Genomic DNA, 19,412 nt, shown 5'->3' with positions numbered 1-19,412 from the left:
GCTGTGCTACAGCTCTGCCAACAAAGCACCCCCAATACTGACCCACAGCCACGTCCTGAGCTCTCCCCCAGTTCTGCCAATGGTCTCACCCTTCTTCAGTGCCTGCCTTACTAATCCTGGGCTTCTCTACAGCAAAGGCTGCCAGCTGATGAATTACACCAAGCCTAGTGTGGTTCTTCTGCGAGGTGCCAGTCCCTCTCTGTGCACAAGCTCAGACCCTTCATTCAGGAACTCGGGGAGGGTCTCTAAGGCAGACCCTGTAATGAACCAATGCACAAACACCTCAGCTCTGAGCGCTCACTCCTGCCTCATTGGTTTTGTCATCTAGACAGACATTCGGAGACGCAGGAGGGCTGACAGGAGTCAGATCAGAGTTGGACTAGTTTAGAGCCAAGGTACTTTGTCTCCACCCCTAAGCTAAAGTTCATTAACAGGAGACTGTGTGCATGTACTTACAGGGTGGTGGGGAACAGTGTTTAAAGAAACAAGAAACTAGAGAAATGCCCTGCTGAGGGAAACTCAGACCACTTCCTCATGTCAGTCTCAAACCAGGAGATGCATGTGACAGATATATTGCAGGAAGTTGCCCTCTTTGGGGGACCATATTGTACTAAATGTATGAATGGTTTATGTATCTGCGTGGGCCAAGAACTGCATGCAGTCTGGGGTGAGGGGGAGGGTTACCACAGCTCCTCCACAAAGTGAAGGCAGCAGGGGAGGAGTAAGGCAGATCAGGCAGGGTATAAAAAACACTTCCCGAGAAGCAGGGCCGGCTCCAGGCACCAGCCCTCCAAGCATGTGCTTGGGGCGGCACCTGAAGGGGGGCGGCGCTCACCCGGGGAGAGCAGGGCTGCGGGCGGGCTCGCCGCCCTCCCCCCGGCGCTCCAGCCGGCCAGGGAGAGCAGGGCCGCCCTCCCCCCAGCGCTCCGGCCGGCCGGGGAGAGCGGGGCTGCGGCCGGGCTCGGTGCCCTCCCCTGCTGTGCTCCCCACCGGGGGGGGGGGGGGGAGGCTGTTTTGCCCGGGGCAGCAAAAAAGCCAGAGCCGGCCCTGCCGAGAAGTACCCTGGGCTGGGGAATGGTATTCTGGTTCAGATTGGATTCTTCAGAGACCAACCATAAGAAAGGACTTTGGGGATAGTTAATCCACTTTTAAACTGACTCAGGGCCTTCCTTCCTTCCTTCCGCTTCATGATCTAAAAAGACTGATACGAACTTGTAACCACAGGGAAAAAGCCCAGTTGCAGGGTTTGGAAGGACTGGCATTTTCTAGAGCCCAGTGTTAGGGTTGGAGGGGGCGTGACTGCTGGTCAGTTTAACATCACGCATCTTTTGTTGTTTTAGATCCTTTCTCTGTAATGCTTTTATCTTAAGAATGAAGGTGCTTGCTTAGCAGGAGCGATGTGGGGACGTGTAATTGTCAATACACTGGTCATGGCTCTTGGAGAAAGCAAACCACAGGCATTTGCCTTTGAGGCAGCCCCAGCAGGCCAGTCTATTACAATGTAGATCAGGGAGCTGTGCAGCCTTAGAAACCCTGGTCAGAAGGGAGCGAGATGCAGGTCTCCACCCAGGAGAGGGGATGGCTGGGAGCTGGAAATCTTTCATGGGTGTCTTCTAGGGACCACAGAGGGGGGGAAAAATACAGTTACCCTGAAACTGTGACAATGTGTATTTGCAATTATGCAAGAAGCACGGCAGCCTTTGTACCAGAAGCATCTGATGCAACCGGGTTGGCTAAGTGAAAGTCTGCTGCTGCTCTGGGACCGGCTCTTCTCTACCTGGGGTAACTGAATGAATGTGTCAGAGCTGCATGAGATGGGGCTGGGACCTTCCTTATTAATAGGACAGTAGCACTCAGAGGGCCCCAAACAAGATTGGGTCCCCACTGTGCAGGGCTGTATAAACACATAGGACAACCCCTGGTCACTGCACCACACATCTCCTAGTCTAAGGAGAGGAAAGGGATACAACATAACGGGGGGGGGGGGGGGGGAAAGAGTGAAATTTACCCCTGTGCGGAGAGCTCACGTAGTCTTAGGCACCAGTTGTGTCTAGCTGAAGCCCTGGAAATACAGCTGAAGTGGAATGTAGGTGGTGCTAGGCCTTACAGGCAGGCTGTCTGCACAGGGCTGCATTTCACACACAGGGATCAGGGAGCTAGAGGTATGTACCTTGTTAGCTCCAGCTATTTTCTCCCTCCCAGGCAGGCACCTGAGAAACCCCAATGAACTCACCGATGGTTGGACACCACACCCATGTAGAGTTACTTTCCTGCAGGAGCAGGGCATTGGGGGCTAGTTGAGAGTTGCCGTCAGCAGCTCTCATGTCTGTTTCTTTTTACTTTACCCTGTTTTCTAGTCACAAAACTAAGCCTCCACCCCCCCCCCAGCAAGCAGCAGCTGCCACCACCTCCCTGGGCTACCGACTCACTGCACCCAGAGGGGTGGAGTTTCCCTTCGAGGGGCAGAGACGTGTGGCTCGCTAGATGGAGAGCATCATGGGAAGCAAGTGCAGACCATATTCTAACTGCACCTGCAGGTTTCCCAGACAGGCAGGCCCCAGGAGGGAAGCATCACTCCAATATTGTCATCCCCGTATTAATGGGGGGGGGGGGGGGGAAAAGATAAATGTTTGGGCCCCCCCGGTGGCGGGTGGGGGGGGGGGGGAGTAATTTGCACCTCACTGACTCCATAGACATGCTTCCTTTTGTGTCCTTCCCACTTGGCTCAGCAAGCCAGTCCCTTTTATTTGGGGAAATAGATTGCCTAATAACTGCATTTTCATTGCCCAGAGTCCTTTGTGCATCCACAGCATCCTACAGCCAACAGGCCTAAGCACGTCACAGACGTTAACGAAGGCTGTCACTCCCCTCCGAGATTAGTACCTTTCCCAGGATACGGAGGAGCAGGTTGAGGCAAAGCAAGGTTCAAGGACTTGTAAATTGTGTGGCAGAGTCAGACATAAATGAGACCCAATAACCTGCTGCCACCTCCAGGTATAACGGTCTCTACCCTGTAGGAGAATGAACAGGGTTTTCAACGCTGCAGAAGGGTGGCTAGATGAATCAGCACAAAACATAAAAGACACTGAAAGCCTCCCAGATGCTATTTCAACATACAAGCTTTTATGTCAAGGGGGGTCTCTCCAGAGACGGGGCCAACTCAGTACCAAACATCAGGGCGAAGTTCAGATTCAGATATGCAAAAGGGGACTTGGTCCTGAGATCTGATTCTTACAGGGAAAGAGACAAGTTCTCACACCAACGTTCAAATGTACAACAGACCCCAATGGTGCATTGGTCAAAGCATCCAGGGAAGACACAAAAAGTTGCTCCTGAACAAGAAAGAAGAGAGTTTCAAGTAATGAATTCTACTCGGCAACAGCTCTTGGAGAAAAAGGAATCGGAGAAACCATTAGCATCTCCCAGACAGAGCTCTGCTTTAGGTCTTTAAGAGGAGAAATTACTTGTAAAGCTAAAGACAAAATCGCTCCCCATTAGAGAGAGTACTGTAGTTGGAAAAGACGAGTCACAGACATCTCAGCTGCAGTCAGTTACATTCTAATATCCTGCTGCTGCAGTCTGCCCTCTGGCAGGATTCTCAATGCAGCCAATGGGAGTTTTGCCTGGGTCAGATCAGGCTCCTGAGCCGAAATCCAAAGTCCACGGGAGTCTTCCCATGGATGTCAATAAGCTTTGGATGGGGCCCTAGATGATGTAAATATACCGTCTCTCTCCCCCAGCATTGAGAAGGCTGACGCATGCACGCAATGCCGTAGGCATAAAGTGGTTATAAATTAATTGGACTAACCTTCTCAGTCCAACATGCCATCTTCACAATGCATTAATTCAGTGTATTCACAGTTCCTTCATCCTGTGGAGGGTTCTATATTTGCAAGGACCCAGGACAGAATAGTCCTACAGCCCTTTGTTTTCCCTCTTCCTAGCCCTTGACAAACATTAATTAACCCTCACAGCACATGGGTGAGGCAGGCAAGTAAGTTGGGGTCTCCCTAAGGCAGAGAGGTTAAGTGATTTGCTCAAGGCAGCGGGGGAGTCAATGTCAGAGCTGGGCTTAGAATTCAGGATTCCTATCTTACATTACAGCAGCTTCACTAGTTCCCCCGGCAATCTCATCTCTTGCTCCTTACTACTTGCATTTTTAGTCATTCATTTCTACTTTACTGGAGTCTGGAGCCAAGTGAGATCCTGCAAACTCAGCCCGCAAAGTCACTTAAACAAGAACCAGCAAATCCACAAAAGTTATTTCTCTCAAGGCAATCTCCCTGCGCATTAGGATGTTTCTGTTCCTGGTGTCTATGGTGCTGAGCACTGAGGGAATCTCTCTCCCCGTCTACAAGTACGGGAGTGTGTGTGTTTGTGGGGGGGGGGGCGCGCGCTTTGGCAACTTAAATGCAGACTCAAGCTAGCTCTGTTGCATCAGTGTAAAAATTTCTCTGCACAGTAGGGCCACATCCTGCAGCCCTGGCTCAGGCAAACCTCCCACTGAATCCATCTAGGAGATTTCTCTCTCCTGGTGAAATTCGCCCCTCTGCACAGCACCGGTGTGTGCACCACTTCAGCTCCATTTCGAGATCCAGTGAAGTCAGTCTACCTATGGGCTCGATCCTGCATTCCTTGCACTTACTCCCATGGATTCAGTGGTGCACCTTCAGGCCAGATGTGCTTAAGGAGGAGGGCAAGCCCTCCGCTGGCCACAGTGCTCAGCACTTTGCAGAACCAAGTCCTAAACCCACTTCAGCCCTCAAAAGGGTTAAGTGGGGCATCTTCCGGAAGATTCCCCCCCACCCCATGTGAATATCCCTGATGCAATAGATCATTTTCCTGCAGCCACAATCATTCATGAGCAGCAGCCCCCAGCTCAACCTACATTCACAAAACTTTTTACTGTTTCTAAATAAATTTAATGTTTTTTCCCCAACATCACTTGTCCATCAAATACCACCGTTGGGACTGGGAAGGATTGGACAGGGATGGAGGCGGAGTCATATGTTGTAACATAGTATAACACCTTGGCTTGTGCCACTCCAAACGGGGGCAGATGCTCAGCTGCTGGGGATGGCTATAGCTCCACTGAGTCCAAAGGCACGATGCCAAATTTACACCAGCTGAGGATCTGGCCTCATAGTCCTGGTGAGGACTTTGGAGTAACTGAAGAGGCTACCCCTCAAGACTCCATCTCTGGTGTCACACGGGGTCCCGGGACACATCCACATGGAGATCAGAATCTGGCTTGGAGTGGACATGTTCAATAAAGCTGATAGCTCCCTGAATTAATGCACTCAGTAATGGTGTACCTCTGACAAATGGAAAGTACATTCATACCTGAGTCCCATAAATAATAATGTCCCCCTGCTCCCAGCCTTGTAACACTGTTCTCCAGGAGAACAGTTAATATGGAAGATTACATGAATTATGTAGAGAGGAAAGCTAGTCGAGTGAACATTAAGGCCTCGTAGGCACAGGATTTAGAGACATTTTCATAAAAGGCAGGCGATCTTAATCACACTTCAATAATTTATGGCACATTTATAAAAACATTGACAACTTGTGAATTGCTTCATTACTTTGAATAATAACGTTCCAAAGAACAAAGAGGCAACAGCACCCTATTCACTCCCTTGCTGGCCTGCAAAGTTTCGTGATAGCTAGCACTGTGCCACAAACCTGTTATTTTCAGCAGGGAATACATTTATATAAATAAAAGTAATTTATAGCAAAAATTCTGCAAAACATAATACTACACAATAGTTACAAAGGACTCGGTTTACTGGGTGTTTGATAGCACTCTGACTTCATCTTTCTGTGTTATTCATAGATTCATAGATTCATAGATTCTAGGACTGGAAGGGACCTCGAGAGGTCATCGAGTCCAGTCCCCTGCCCGCATGGCAGGACCAAATACTGTCTAGACCATCCCTGATAGACATTTATCTAACCTACTCTTAAATATCTCCAGAGATGGAGATTTCACAACCTCCCTAGGCAATTTATTCCAGTGTTTAACCACCCTGACAGTTAGGAACTTTTTCCTAATGTCCAACCTAGACCTCCCTTGCTGCAGTTTAAGCCCATTGCTTCTTGTTCTATCCTCAGAGGCTAAGGTGAACAAGTTTTCTCCCTCCTCCTTATGACACCCTTTTAGATACCTGAAAACTGCTATCATGTCCCCTCTCAGTCTTCTCTTTTCCAAACTAAACAAACCCAATTCTTTCAGCCTTGCTTCATAGGTCATGTTCTCAAGACCTTTAATCATTCTTGTTGCTCTTCTCTGGACCCTTTCCAATTTCTCCACATCTTTCTTGAAATGCGGTGCCCAGAACTGGACACAATACTCCAGCTGAGGCCTAACCAGAGCAGAGTAGAGCGGAAGAATGACTTCTCGTGTCTTGCTCACAACACACCTGTTAATACATCCCAGAATCACGTTTGCTTTTTTTGCAACAGCATCACACTGTTGACTCATATTTAGCTTGTGGTCCACTATAACCCCTAGATCCCTTTCTGCCGTACTCCTTCATAGACAGTCTCTTCCCATTCTGTATGTGTGAAACTGATTTTTTCTTCCTAAGTGGAGCACTTTGCATTTGTCTTTGTTAAACTTCATCCTGTTTAACTCAGACCATTTCTCCAATTTGTCCAGATCATTTTGAATTATGACCCTGTCCTCCAAAGCAGTTGCAATCCCTCCCAGTTTGGTATCATCCGCAAACTTAATAATCGTACTTTCTATACCAATATCTAAGTCGTTAATGAAGATATTGAACAGAGCCGGTCCCAAAACAGACCCCTGCGGAACCCCACTCGTTATGCCTTTCCAGCAGGATTGGGAACCATTAATAACAACTCTCTGAGTACGGTTATCCAGCCAGTTATGCACCCACCTTATAGTAGCCCCATCTAAATTGTATTTGCCTAGTTTGTCGATAAGAATATCATGCGAGACCGTATCAAATGCCTTACTAAAGTCTAGGTATACCACATCCACAGCTTCTCCCTTATCCACAAGACTCGTTATCCTATCGAAGAAAGCTATCAGATTGGTTTGACACGATTTGTTCTTTACAAATCCATGCTGGCTGTTCCCTATCACCTTACCACCTTCCAAGTGTTTGCAGATGATTTCCTTAATTACTTGCTCCATTATCTTCCCTGGCACAGAAGTTAAACTAACTGGTCTGTAGTTTCCTGGGTTGTTTTTATTTCCCTTTTTATAGATGGGCACTATATTTGCCCTTTTCCAGTCTTCTGGAATCTCTCCCGTCTCCCATGATTTTCCAAAGATAATAGCTAGAGGCTCAGATACCTCCTCTATTAGCTCCTTGAGTATTCTAGGATGCATTTCATCAGGCCCTGGTGACTTGCAGGCATCTAACTTTTCTAAGTGATTTTTAACTTGTTCTTTTTTTATTTTATCTGCTAAACCTACCCCCTTCCCATTAGCATTCACTAGGATAGGCATTCCTTCAGACTTCTCGGTGAAGACCGAAACAAAGAAGTCATTAAGCATCTCTGCCATTTCCAAGTTTCCTGTTACTGTTTCTCCCTCTTCACTAAGCAGTGGGCCTACTCTGTCTTTGGTCTTCCTCTTGCTTCTAATGTAGTGATAAAAAGTCTTCTTGTTCCCCTTTATTCCCTTAGCTAGTTTGAGCTCATTTTGTGCCTTTGCCTTTCTAATCTTGCCCCTGCATTCCTGTGTTGTTTGCCTATATTCATCCTTTGATATCTGTCCTAGTTTCCATTTTTTATATGACTCCTTTTTATTTTTTAGATCATGCAAGATCTCGTGGTTAAGCCAAGGTGGTCTTTTGCCACATTTTCTATCTTTCCTAACCAGCGGAATAGCTTGCTTTTGGGCCCTTAACAGTGTCCCTTTGAAAAACTGCCAGCTCTCCTCAGTTGTTTTTCCCCTCAGTCTTGATTCCCATGGGACCTTACCTATCAGCTCTCTGAGCTTACCAAAATCCGCCTTCCTGAAATCCATTGTCTCTATTTTGCTGTTCTCCCTTCTACCCTTCCTTAGAATTGCAAACTCTATGATTTCATGATCACTTTCACCCAAGCTGCCTTCTACTTTCAAATTCTCAACGAGTTCCTCCCTATTTGTTAAAATCAAGTCTAGAACAGCTTCACCCCTAGTAGCTTTTTCAACCTTCTGAAATAAAAAGTTGTCTGCAATGCAGTCCAAGAATTTGTTGGATAGTCTGTGCCCCGCTGTGTTATTTTCCCAACATATATCCGGATAGTTGAAGTCCCCCATCACCACCAAATCTTGGGCTTTGGATGATTTTGTTAGTTGTTTAAAAAAAGCCTCATCCACCTCTTCCACCTGGTTAGGTGGCCTGTAGTAGACTCCTAGCATGACATCACCCTTGTTATTTACCCCTTTTAGCCTAACCCAGAGACTCTCAACACTTCTGTCTCCTATGTCCATCTCTACCTCAGTCCAAGTGTGTACATTTTTAATATATAAGGCAACACCTCCTCCCTTTTTCCCCTGTCTATCCTTCCTGAGCAAGCTGTATCCATCCACACCAACATTCCAATCATGTGTATTATCCCACCAAGTTTCAGTGATGCCAACAATGTCATAGTTGTATTTATTTATTAGCACTTCCAGTTCTTCCTGCTTATTACCCATACTTCTCGCATTTGTATATAGGCATCTAAGATACTGGTTTGATCTTTCCTCCCGGTTTTGTTCTGACCCTCCTTTCTCTCTGCCAATATAGCCCACACTCCCTCTCATCTCCGACCCATCTCCCAGGTCTCCATGTTCCCCACTTACCTGCGGGCTTTGCTCACCTGTCCCCGTCGAACCTAGTTTAAAGCCCTCCTCACTAGGTTAGCCAGTCTGTGTCCAAATAGGGTCTTTCCCCTCCTCGAAAGGTGAACACCATCTCTGCCTAGCAGTCCTTCCTCAAATAGCATCCCGTGGTCTAGGAAGCCAAAGCCCTCCTGGCGACACCATCTTCGCAGCCAGGCATTCACCTCCATGATGCATCTGTCTCTGCCCGGGCCCCTACCTTTGACAGGAAGAATCGAAGAGAATACCACCTGCGCTCCAAACTCCTTCACCCGTACTCCCAGAGCCCTGTAGTCACTCTTGATCCGCTCAGTGTCACACCGCGCAGTATCATTTGTGCCCACATGGATGAGTAGCATGGGGTAGTAGTCAGAGGGCTGGATAATCCTCGACAATGCCTCCGTAACGTCTCGGATACGGGCTCCCGGCAGGCAGCATACCTCCCGAGATGAAATGTCAGGGCGACAGATGGGCGCCTCCGTCCCCCTCAGCAGAGAGTCTCCGACCACCACTACCCTACGTTTCCTATTCGCAGTGGTGGCAGCAGACCTCCCAGCCTTAGGGGTACGAGGCTTCTCCTCCTTTACTGTAGGGGGTGATGCCTTCTTTCCTGTATCAAGAAGAGCATAACGGTTACCTATTACCACAGCGGGAGGGTTCGGAGCAGGGGTGGAGCACTGCCTGCTGCCAGAAGTAACCAGCTGCCAGTATCCACCCTGAGCCATCTCCTCCTCCACCAGTGGTGTATCAGCAGTCCTGTGTCCTGGGACAGCTACCTCAGCTGTCTCCACATGGACACTGTCCAGGAATTGCTCGTGGATTCGGATGCTTCTCAACCTAGCCACCTCCTCCTGTAGCTCTCCCACCTGCTGCCTGAGAGATTCCACCAGCAGGCACCTTTCACATTGGATGGTCCCCTCAGCCTGGATATCAGTAAGTGGAAATTGCAAGTTACAGTCTCTGCAAAACCACACCAGGATCTGGGTAGAAGCATCCATGCTCAGGCGCTCTGTCTGGCTACAGGCGCAGGTGGAGGAGACAGAAGCAGTGCTGGCACAGGTGTTGCGGGTCTTCCTAACCATCGTAAGCCTCCCTCTGTCAAACTCCCGTCTGCAGCCCCCTGTCTGCTGAAAGGGTTGTTTAAGCAAGAAGTTTAAAGTTTTAAGGGGAATAAAGGGAAAACAGATAGAACCGGCAAGGGACCCTCGCCCCTTCCCACTCCCCTTCCAAACTCCCTTGCGAAACTCCCTGTTAGCAGCCCCTGTTCACAGACGCTCCCTGGTCGCTTGTGCGCTGCTTTATAAAGCCCTGGCCTGTATGAATGCCCCGCCCACTGAGTAAGGCTCAGCCAATTACCAGAGGCTTCCTGGTTTCAAACCTTCCTTTGAAGCTCACAGCTTCCAACTGTCAGCCACAGCACACGGTCCTTCAAACAACCAAACAAACAAACAGACTGCCAAACACAAGCTCAGCACACAGCAAGTAACCCCCAAACACAAACAAACACACACTGCAGACAGTCACTTACCCCAAAAGGGTGCTGTATTGCTCCTCCTTCACCTGGAGAACTCCCTTGCGAAACTCCCTGTTAGCAGCCCCTGGACGCAAAACTATTCTTATGAACAGTGTGAAACCTTTGTACAGGTTGAGTTCAAAGCTTGGTTGTTTCATACCCATCATTCTTTAAGGGCAAGGATAAGTTAATCATAGCCCCCCCTACCTAAAACAAGAGGATTATGTGAACCCATCCCATAGGCTCAGATGGCGTGGGAGGAGGGTTTTTTGCTGAGAACTGTTTGGGATGAGAGAGAGTGTGTGTAGAACACAGAATGAGAAAGGAGCGCACACATGTGCCTGAAGAGATCCAAGCAGAAGACTGTAAGCATGGTATGACCCTGAGAGAAACCTAGAGAGAGGTTCTGGGTTGGGGGCACTGGCTGAAAAGAAGCTTGGGCCTGTAAGAGAAGATCCTACTCCTTTTGCATCTGGTTCCTCCTGCTTTCAGAGAAACAGGACTTTGTACATTCCTTGTATATCAACAGAACTGCGTCAAAGAAAGACACCAGACTATCATCAATTTCTACTCCTACAGCCCCAGGGCCCCAAGCCTTGACTAGCTGCTCTGGTCAAAATGGGGTAACCTTATATACCCAGTAATATATGAGCATATACACACACACACACACAGGCCCAGTTACGGTGCTCCGCTGTAAGTGAGCATCAGACCTCTGTAGTGAGAATGAAGAGCTGAATTTTTCCCGTCTGGATATATTGTCCTCCCTTTCACAGTGCTCACATTCAATACGGTCAGGTAATCGGATGGAGTCCCAAACTCAGGGCTGGAGAAGAAAGTGACGTTTCCAAAAGTTGAAAATCAAGTTTTTAGAAGAAAGACTTTCAAATCCTAATTTTCCCCCCTAACTGGATCATGTGAGAATTAATAACTAGAAGAAAACAGACCTAGAATTTCCTTACCAAGTTGAAAAACCATTTGGAAGTCAGGCAAAGGAAGAGGGGATAGGACTGTGCCAGAGCATAGGATTTACATTTCCAAACAGAAAAATGACAAGTAAAAAAACCCATCAGATTAAAATTACCATTTTAAATCAATAGAGTGAATCCATTTGCATTGAGCTAGAAGAGAAGACAGCTAAGAGAATCTTTGTTGCAGTCTCAGGGGAGAGAATTCTAACAGAACAAAAGGCAAGGGGGGAGAGAGAGAGAGAGAGAGATACCTGGAACACCATGACCAAATCCAGCAGTTGTATTCTTTAACTCACAGCTTGCCTGGTATTATTGGCAAATTGGTAAAACTCAGAACAGTGGAAACTGAAGCAGTAGTGGAGATCGACTACCTTCTTGATTTAATTTTAGAACACTCTCTAAAGGGAATTGCTCATGTCTAGGTCTTAGTCCATGCTAAGATAATTAGCAACAGATGACAAAGTCTCTTAGAACAGGACCAAGCGTACTAAACTCTGGAAGTTGAAAAATCATCACCTGCACTAGTTTTTAAGAAAAACACAAGCTGGTGTTAAGTGAATGAGAAAGACAAAGCACAGAGAGATAAAAGCAATGGAATAGAAATAGCTGAGTGGTTTACATTTTAACTAGAGAGTCTCAAGCTAAACTGTTGCTTTGCATTTGCTCTGGACTAAGTCAGCATGGCTGAAGATGGGGAGATCCAGGCAAGCCAGCTGCCTGAACTTTAAAAAGTAAAGTAGGTAAAGCGGGGTAGGAATTTGATAGACTTTACCCCCATTAAATAAAAGTGGGTCTGCTTCATTATACTCATTACTCCAGCTTTACACTGATTTCAGCTGAGTGACACCAATGGGGTTTCACTGGAGTAACAGGGGTAAAGAAGGCAGGTTTCTCTATGTATAGAGCCTGACCCACACTCCATTGAAGCCAATGGCAGCCTGTCCCCTGACTTGATCTGCAGCTGGATGGGGCCCACATTCCACTTTATCTTACAGGATCACAAGGTACTTTACAAACATACACAGAGCCCCATTGAAATGCAGCCATTCCCAGGTGGAGGGTGGCCGCCGGCAGGCCCATAGCACCCTGCAGGTCACTGGGGTGGGATAAGGACAGTTTGATCGAGGACACTGGGTTAAAACCCCTTCTTCTCTGAAGAGTGCCATGAAACTTGTAAGGCTTGAATCTTCAATATTCCACAAAGGAGCAAGGCAGTGGACACCTGTGCAGACTGGCTGCCAAGCACTACCCAATCACTATTCCCCATCCCACCGGCGATAACATCTCTCTCTCTCTCACACACACACACAGCTGTTAATGACAGCATGAACAGGCAAGGCAGAGCACTTAAGATCTTGGTCCTTCCAGGACTAACGTGAAAGTAGCAGGCACCACCACACAGAAAGCATGGAATTCAATTCATCTGCCACATAAAGAGGAAGAGCTAAGTCAACCCTGCCAGGGTTTGAACTTGTGGTTTCCAGAGAGTCACTATTTAAAACCCAGTGCTTAGGCAACAAAGCCATGGATTGTGTGTTGTGGATTAATTGTAATACACTGACAACTTCCCTTCTTAGAGAGCCTACATGAACCAAGCTGGGATAAAGGGCGGGTGGCACACAACTTGCTGAAAACAGAAGCAGACTTGTCCGAAAGCCCCATCAAAGTGTTGGGGGAGGAGAGAGTCCCACAAGAACCAGCCCTGGGACCTCTGCCGGTTCGAATATATACAGTTTACTGTAACAGCAGTAAAAAGAACAAGGAGTACTTGTGGCACCTTAGAGACTAACAAATTTATTTGGGCATAAGCTTTCGTGGGCTAAAACCCACTTCATCGGATGCATGGAGTGGAAAATACAGTAGGAAGATGTATATACACAAAGAACATGAAAAAAAATGGGTGTTGCCATACCAACTCTAACGAGGCTAATCAATTAAGGTGGGCTATTATCAGCAGGAGGGAAAATAAAAATAAAAAAAACTTTTGTAGTGATAATCAGGATGGCCCATTTCAAACAGTTGACAAGAAGGTGTGAGTAACAGTAGGGGGGAACTATTTCCCCATGCTAATTTCCACTGCATGCATCCGATGAAGTGGGTTTTAGCCCACGAAAGCTTATGCCCAAATAAATTTGTTAGTCTCTAAGGTGCCACAAGTACTCCTGTTTTTTTTTGCTGATACAGACTAACACGGCTACCACTCTGAAACCTGTAACAGCAGTAACTCATTCAGTGAGCTGCTGGTGAAAGACAATGGGATGGGGTGGGGAGGGGTGATGAGTGAGAGCAAACAATAAGATCTCCTGTAACCCGGTGGGCATGTGGTTGACAAACCTTAATAAGCAAATCCCATCAAGACCTGTGGTGGGCTAATGTGGCCAGAGAATGAAAGCTTTGCAAGACTGTCTAGACAGCATATAAAAGCAATTTGATTTTTAAAAGCCAGCCAAGTGCTAGAAGAGCCGGAACTGCACAAAGTGGTGGCAAATGCAGAAGCCAGCACTTACATTGTGTTCTCTTTGCCTGTGTAGGAATGTAGGTCTTGCTTTACTACATCAAAACCGAGGTCCATCTTGTCTTGGACACTGGCCTGCACCAGCTGCTTCAGTTGAAGGTTTAAGAACCCCACAGTAGGCAGAGATAGGAGATCGTTTGCCCCCTCAATATAGGTCTCATCCTGATCTCCAAAAGTTAAAGATCAGCTTAAACCCTGAAGCATAAGGCTCCAAATATTTCATTATAATTATGGTAACCATATAAACATCCAGCACCTTTTTTGGATCATGCTAAGTTCTCAGCCTCTGCGACTTCCAGGGGCAATGAGCTCCACAGTCTAATTACACATTGTGGGGGGGGGGAAATATCCCTTTATTAGTTTCAAATTTTCCACCTGCTTATTTCATTACATTGTCCCTTGTTCTTATGTTATGAGGCAGGAAGAATAGACACTCCTGATCTACCATTCCTTATTTCATATACTTCTAACATATACTCATTGATATTCTCTCTTATTAGTCTACTATTATGGGAGCTCCCCTATCAGAGCCCTTGTCCTTTCCCCCCCGATATTGCTGCCTGACAGGCTCCCACAGAAAGAGTGGAGAGCTCACCGCAGGATTTTTAGGACAGTTTTAAACAGTGGACAAGGCTACCTTGATGCATGTCTCCAAAAGGAGAAATATATTTAATGATGGAGATGGAGCTATCAAATAGCAGACTAATGATGATGGAAGCCATTATTTGTATCTCAATATACATAATGGTGCAGGAGATATACATGATTAATGCAAGGAAGTGAAAGAGTCAGGAGGATGGGATGAGTGTTTCCCATCAGGCAAATCTTCAATGCTTAGATTAGTAGTAGAGTTATGATAGCACTCGGGAGCCTCACCCATAGACCAGGACCCCATTGTACTAGGCACCCTAAAAACAGATCAAAACCTGACTGTGAAGGTGCACACAGAGCTCATTTTAAATCATTATTAGCTCTGAGGACATTGTCCAGCCAGCAAGATCACTGCATTCCTGTAACCCCCACCTCTTACCCCCCCAAATCCTGCTCAGTTGCTCTTTTGTGATTTTTACCAGGGGAAAAAAAACAAAACAAAAAACTTCTCACTCCTTCAAGTGATCAGAAGTTCTTTAAAATGCTTGTTTTCTTTGGTATTTTTCAATATTTTATGTACATATCTGGACAGCTTCCTTCCTTTGAGGATCTTCATGGGGTTAATTCAGGACAGCTTGTATGCGGTCAGATGTTGCTGCCTGAGTTCTTTCAAATGCATAAAGCAAGGAAGCACTCAGCCCATGTAACCATCTTAAATATTCACCAGGCTCTATTATCATAGCTGTCTCAGAAACCCAGAGAGCATGTAAACCCCAGTCTGAGCAAAGCACTCAAGCACATGCTTCAGCACTAAGCATTCAACTTGCCCCATTGACTTCTATGCGACTACTCATGCTGAAGTTACACACTGAACTTGTTAGGATCGGGACCTTAAAGACACATCACCAAATGTGAACTGGGTCATCCAGTCAGATCACTGGATGGTGACTCTTATAGGCAGATAAAACTGATGAACATATCAGGACAACAGCTTATTCATGACAACACATGATATTTTACAGAAGCCTTACTTGTGTGAAGTTGTACTAATAGACAAGTATAATTACTGAACCTTTCTCCTGCAGATTCTTCCATATGACTCACTTACCCCACTTGCATACAGAACACTTGCAACTGATAAAAGGTCTTAACACTTTAACCATGCCAGGACAGTTAAAGCAGCAAATAGAAGCCCCCATGACACCCTCTTACCTTCCAAGCACACAGTGCTACACCAAGTCCCCTTTAAGAGAATATATTTTCTTAAAACAGGCAAGTAAGCTAATAGAAAACAGTCATTTGACTCACTTCATCTTGAGCTTCTGGGCCACCCCTCCCAGGGGTCTCTGGTATTCCTGCTCCTGGCAGCTTCCCAGTTGCAGTCAGCTCTGCTCCTTTCCTGGAGCAGCAGCAGCCCCAGGGCTGCTTCCCTGAGCGCCTGACCCCATGCTCCACAGACCTACCACCACAATGTGCTCTGCTCCACTGTGGCTTCCCTTCCCCAGGCACTGCCTGTCTCGATCACCCTCCCTTCACCTTGCCTTTCCTGCCCTTTAAAGGCACAGGTGCTGCTGGTCACCTTTAATTGGCTGGATTGGGCTCACCTGCTGCTGGGCCCGGCTTTACAGACCAGCTAAGCTGTGACACATGACATAGCTAAAGCAGCACAACTCCTCTAGTATAAACGTAGTTATACCAGCTAGGTGCTTATGCCAATAGAGCTTATTCTGTGTCGGGAAAGCTGTACAAGTATGAGCACTTTTATCCTGGTGCAACTGTGTTTACACAGGGGCTTTTACTGGCATAACACCATTGGCAGGACTTTTAACCGGCGACCTGGCCTAAAGCAAGTGGCAATTGTGCACAAAGCTAGCCTGCCCACTTTTTACCTTCTCCTTCCTCTTCTGCTTGTTTCATTCACTTACAGTCTTGGTTAAGGATGAGGTACAGTAAGTTCTTTGCAGCAGGGACTATCTGAACTACTTGTTTGTACAGGGCTTAAAACAACCGGGCTCTGATCCCTGTTTGGGACTTCCAGGCAGTACTGCAATACAAACAAACAGCGCTGTGTCAAGGGCATAGGGAGCCTCTGCTGCACGTGTGCAACTTGGGCAGGAGTAAGCTAGTTGCTGATGGAAAAATAAATAAGACATCAAATTGTCAAGTGAGACAACTGAGCCAATTGCATATTCCAGGGGCTCCTCCACCCCCATTTGCCTGGGCATTTACTCTGCTGTGAAATCACATAATCAGATCATAGACAGTGTTTCTGCTGACATGGTTTGTTAGCGGGAGATTATTGCTGCAGAAAGAAGACAAGAAGACACAGCGAGGACCCAAAGGGTTTTTCTATGTGTCGGCGTATTCTGAGTATCAGGAAAAAAAGGAGTTGCTGGAGATTAACATTCTCATGAAAATCACGGGCCCCATCCTACAGCCCTGGCTGCTGTGAGTAATCCCATTGCAATTAATAGGACTGTTCCCTTGAGCAGGGGAATCTAAACCAACCATGACGCCACATGTCTGCCTACAAACAGAGAAGCTACTAAGCAGCCCGACTCTAGTCTGCTCTCAGCCCTGCCTGCTGCCAACCCACAGCAATTTCTAAGGCCCCTTGCTTCTGCACAGAGGACTCAGGCATTAAACTTTCAAGGCCTTAGGAATGCTGTCCCAGATAGGATAAAGGGAGTGATGTGAAGTAGGAGGCCTACCAGAGAGTGGCACCTACGTCATTTTTAGTGACCAAACAAGATCAGTACAGCTAGCAGCAGCAGCCTTCTTCCCCACACTGAGAGGGAAATACTCTCTCCCTAGCTAGTCTGTTCTTGGCCCATCTGCTGAGGCTTCCAAGCAGGGGTGAACTTAATGCTTATTGTGGCAGCACTTTTGATAATGCTAAGCTCCTGGGAAAGATGATGCTCAGGGGCATTTGTAAGGTCTGATCCAAGGTTGCTAGCAGAGACAGGGATTTGAAGAAGAGAAGGGAGGGAGAAGTGTATTTTGGGATATGGACACTTTCATTGAAGAGGGGTCAGACAAGCCTGCTCTACTCATTTCAATTTACTTTGGGGATTCTTTAAGAAAATGCCCACTGTAATCACTCAGGAGCAGGGACTTGGGGTGAAATCCTGCCTTCACTGAGTCATAGAAAGACACCTGGAAGAGACCTGAAGAGGATATGTAGTCTATCCCCCATGCCCTGAGGCAGGACCAAATACACCCATACCAGATATTTTTGTCAATATCAAATTTCTTGGCCAAGGTATAGTCAAGGTCCAGACTCCAGAGAAAATCATAAAAAATAATAATGATAAGTAAATAAAAAGATTTTGGGGTCCTTTCTAAAGTGTCTTGTGGTCCAGATTTGGCCCGTGGTCCACCTATTACTACCCCAACCCAGACCACCCCTAACGTGTTTGTCTAACCTGTTTTTTAAAAACCTCCCGGGATGGGGATTTTACAACCTCCCTTGGTACCTAGTCCAGTACTTAACTACCCTTATAATTAGAAAGTTTTGCCTAATATCTAAACTAAATCTCCCTTGCTGCAGATTAAGCCCATTACATCTTGTCCTACCTTCAGTGCTCACGGAGAACAATTGATCACAGTCCTTTTCATAACCGCCCCAACAATATTTGAAGACCTTTCTCAGGTCCCTCCTCAGTCGTCTTTTCTCAAGACCAAACATGCAATCAATTCAGTCAATGGCAAAACTCGCTTTGAGTTCAGTGGAGCCCGCATTTCCCCATTTGTCTTTATACTCGTCATTCTCTGCCAGCCCTTTGCGTCCAACACTGAAGGAAGCTTTAAAAACTTAGCTCTGGCCAGGAGAACAGCGTTGGCGCTTTCAGAGAACAGTTTGCACCGCGATGTTAGCTGCACCAACCTGGCTCGGGCTGGCAGAATCCCAGAACCACTCGGAGGGGCTGTTTTGCAAACACGCGCGGATTCTGTTGAACCTGGGTGTCTGTCTCCTTTCCTAATTACACACATTAGTGCCTGGAAACAAACACGGGTTAACAGCTGCTCTTGCTGAGCACGGCGTTTTGTTAATATATTGTCTGCTGCCAGGGAGGGGAGGGGAGGGGAGGGGGAGAGATCATTAGTTCCCAATTACTTGGCAAGCCCAAAGAATCTTGCAGAACAGTTGTTTGCATACTATAAATAAACCGCAGCTTGCAGGAGGCGGGGGAGAAGTCAACCAGCAGTGTTTAGTGGGAAGCGAAGACACAAACAGTGTCTATTCACCCCGGGGATGACTGCGCGGCTGTTATATTCCCGCCAGGAAACAGCAAACACACAGTATTAGGCTTGCAGCCGGGAATAAACCCCACAACTGCTGGCAGGCTCCCCCCTCCCCCCGGCGTGTGCCCGGACTCTGGCGGCTACCAGCCGATCTTACGGTGCAGTTCCATAGACTTCCCACCTGCCCTTTACATCCGCTACCTCCGGGAGCTCGGGATCCTGTCCCCCTTTTGCGGGATCTCTTGTTTCCGGGGCTGTTTCTATTTTTAACCAGGGTTTATTCCCCTCCCCCCAGGAAAAGCCGCCCGAATGGGTCCCCCACCTTGTGCAGAAGATCCTCATCGTAGTAAGGGCTGCGCGCTCCATTGGCGTCCATCCCCGCGGCGCTGCCAGCCCCGCTCTGAGCGCCCCAGCCCGGCTGCATCCCCGGCAATTTCCGTGCGTCGGTGCAGTGCGCGGCTCCCGGCTGACTCCGATGCAGCAGGCGGAGCCGGGCGGCTTCCCCGCGGGAGCCGGCTACCTGGCCCGCAGCATGCCCCGGGGGGCCGCGGCGCAAGCCAGACGCAGCTCCCGCGAGCGCACCCCGGGAGGCGGGGGGCGGGGCGGGACAAGCGCGTCCGGTTCGGCGCCCGAAGCAGCTCCCCGGGACTGTAAAGTGCTGAGCAGGCAGGAGCCCGGCTGCCTTTGCGGAGCCCTAGAGCCGCACAGGCCGGGCAGGTTTTCAGCACCCGGGACAGCTCCCGCAGCCCGCGG

The 19,412-nt window shown here is 47.7% G+C and overlaps 1 protein-coding gene across 1 annotated transcript in view; it reads right to left on the bottom strand.

Moving 5' to 3' along the window:
- Window positions 1–19,083, bottom strand: part of RAB37 (RAB37, member RAS oncogene family) — a 67,288-nt gene extending 48,205 nt beyond the window's left edge. Inside the window, exon 1 of the mRNA XM_024215214.2 lies at window positions 18,982–19,083. Coding sequence (XP_024070982.1) covers window positions 18,982–19,083 — 102 coding nt within the window. The remainder of the gene's footprint in view (window positions 1–18,981) is intronic.
- Between the last annotated feature and the right edge of the window lie 329 nt (window positions 19,084–19,412).

Source organism: Terrapene carolina, unplaced genomic scaffold (genome assembly GCF_002925995.2).
Source record: "Terrapene carolina triunguis isolate 2854851 unplaced genomic scaffold, T_m_triunguis-2.0 Scaffold192, whole genome shotgun sequence".
In the NCBI taxonomy this organism is placed as follows: Eukaryota; Metazoa; Chordata; order Testudines; family Emydidae; genus Terrapene; species Terrapene triunguis.
Note: the sequence above shows the minus strand (reverse complement) of the source record. Positions and strands in the feature narration are given on the sequence as shown.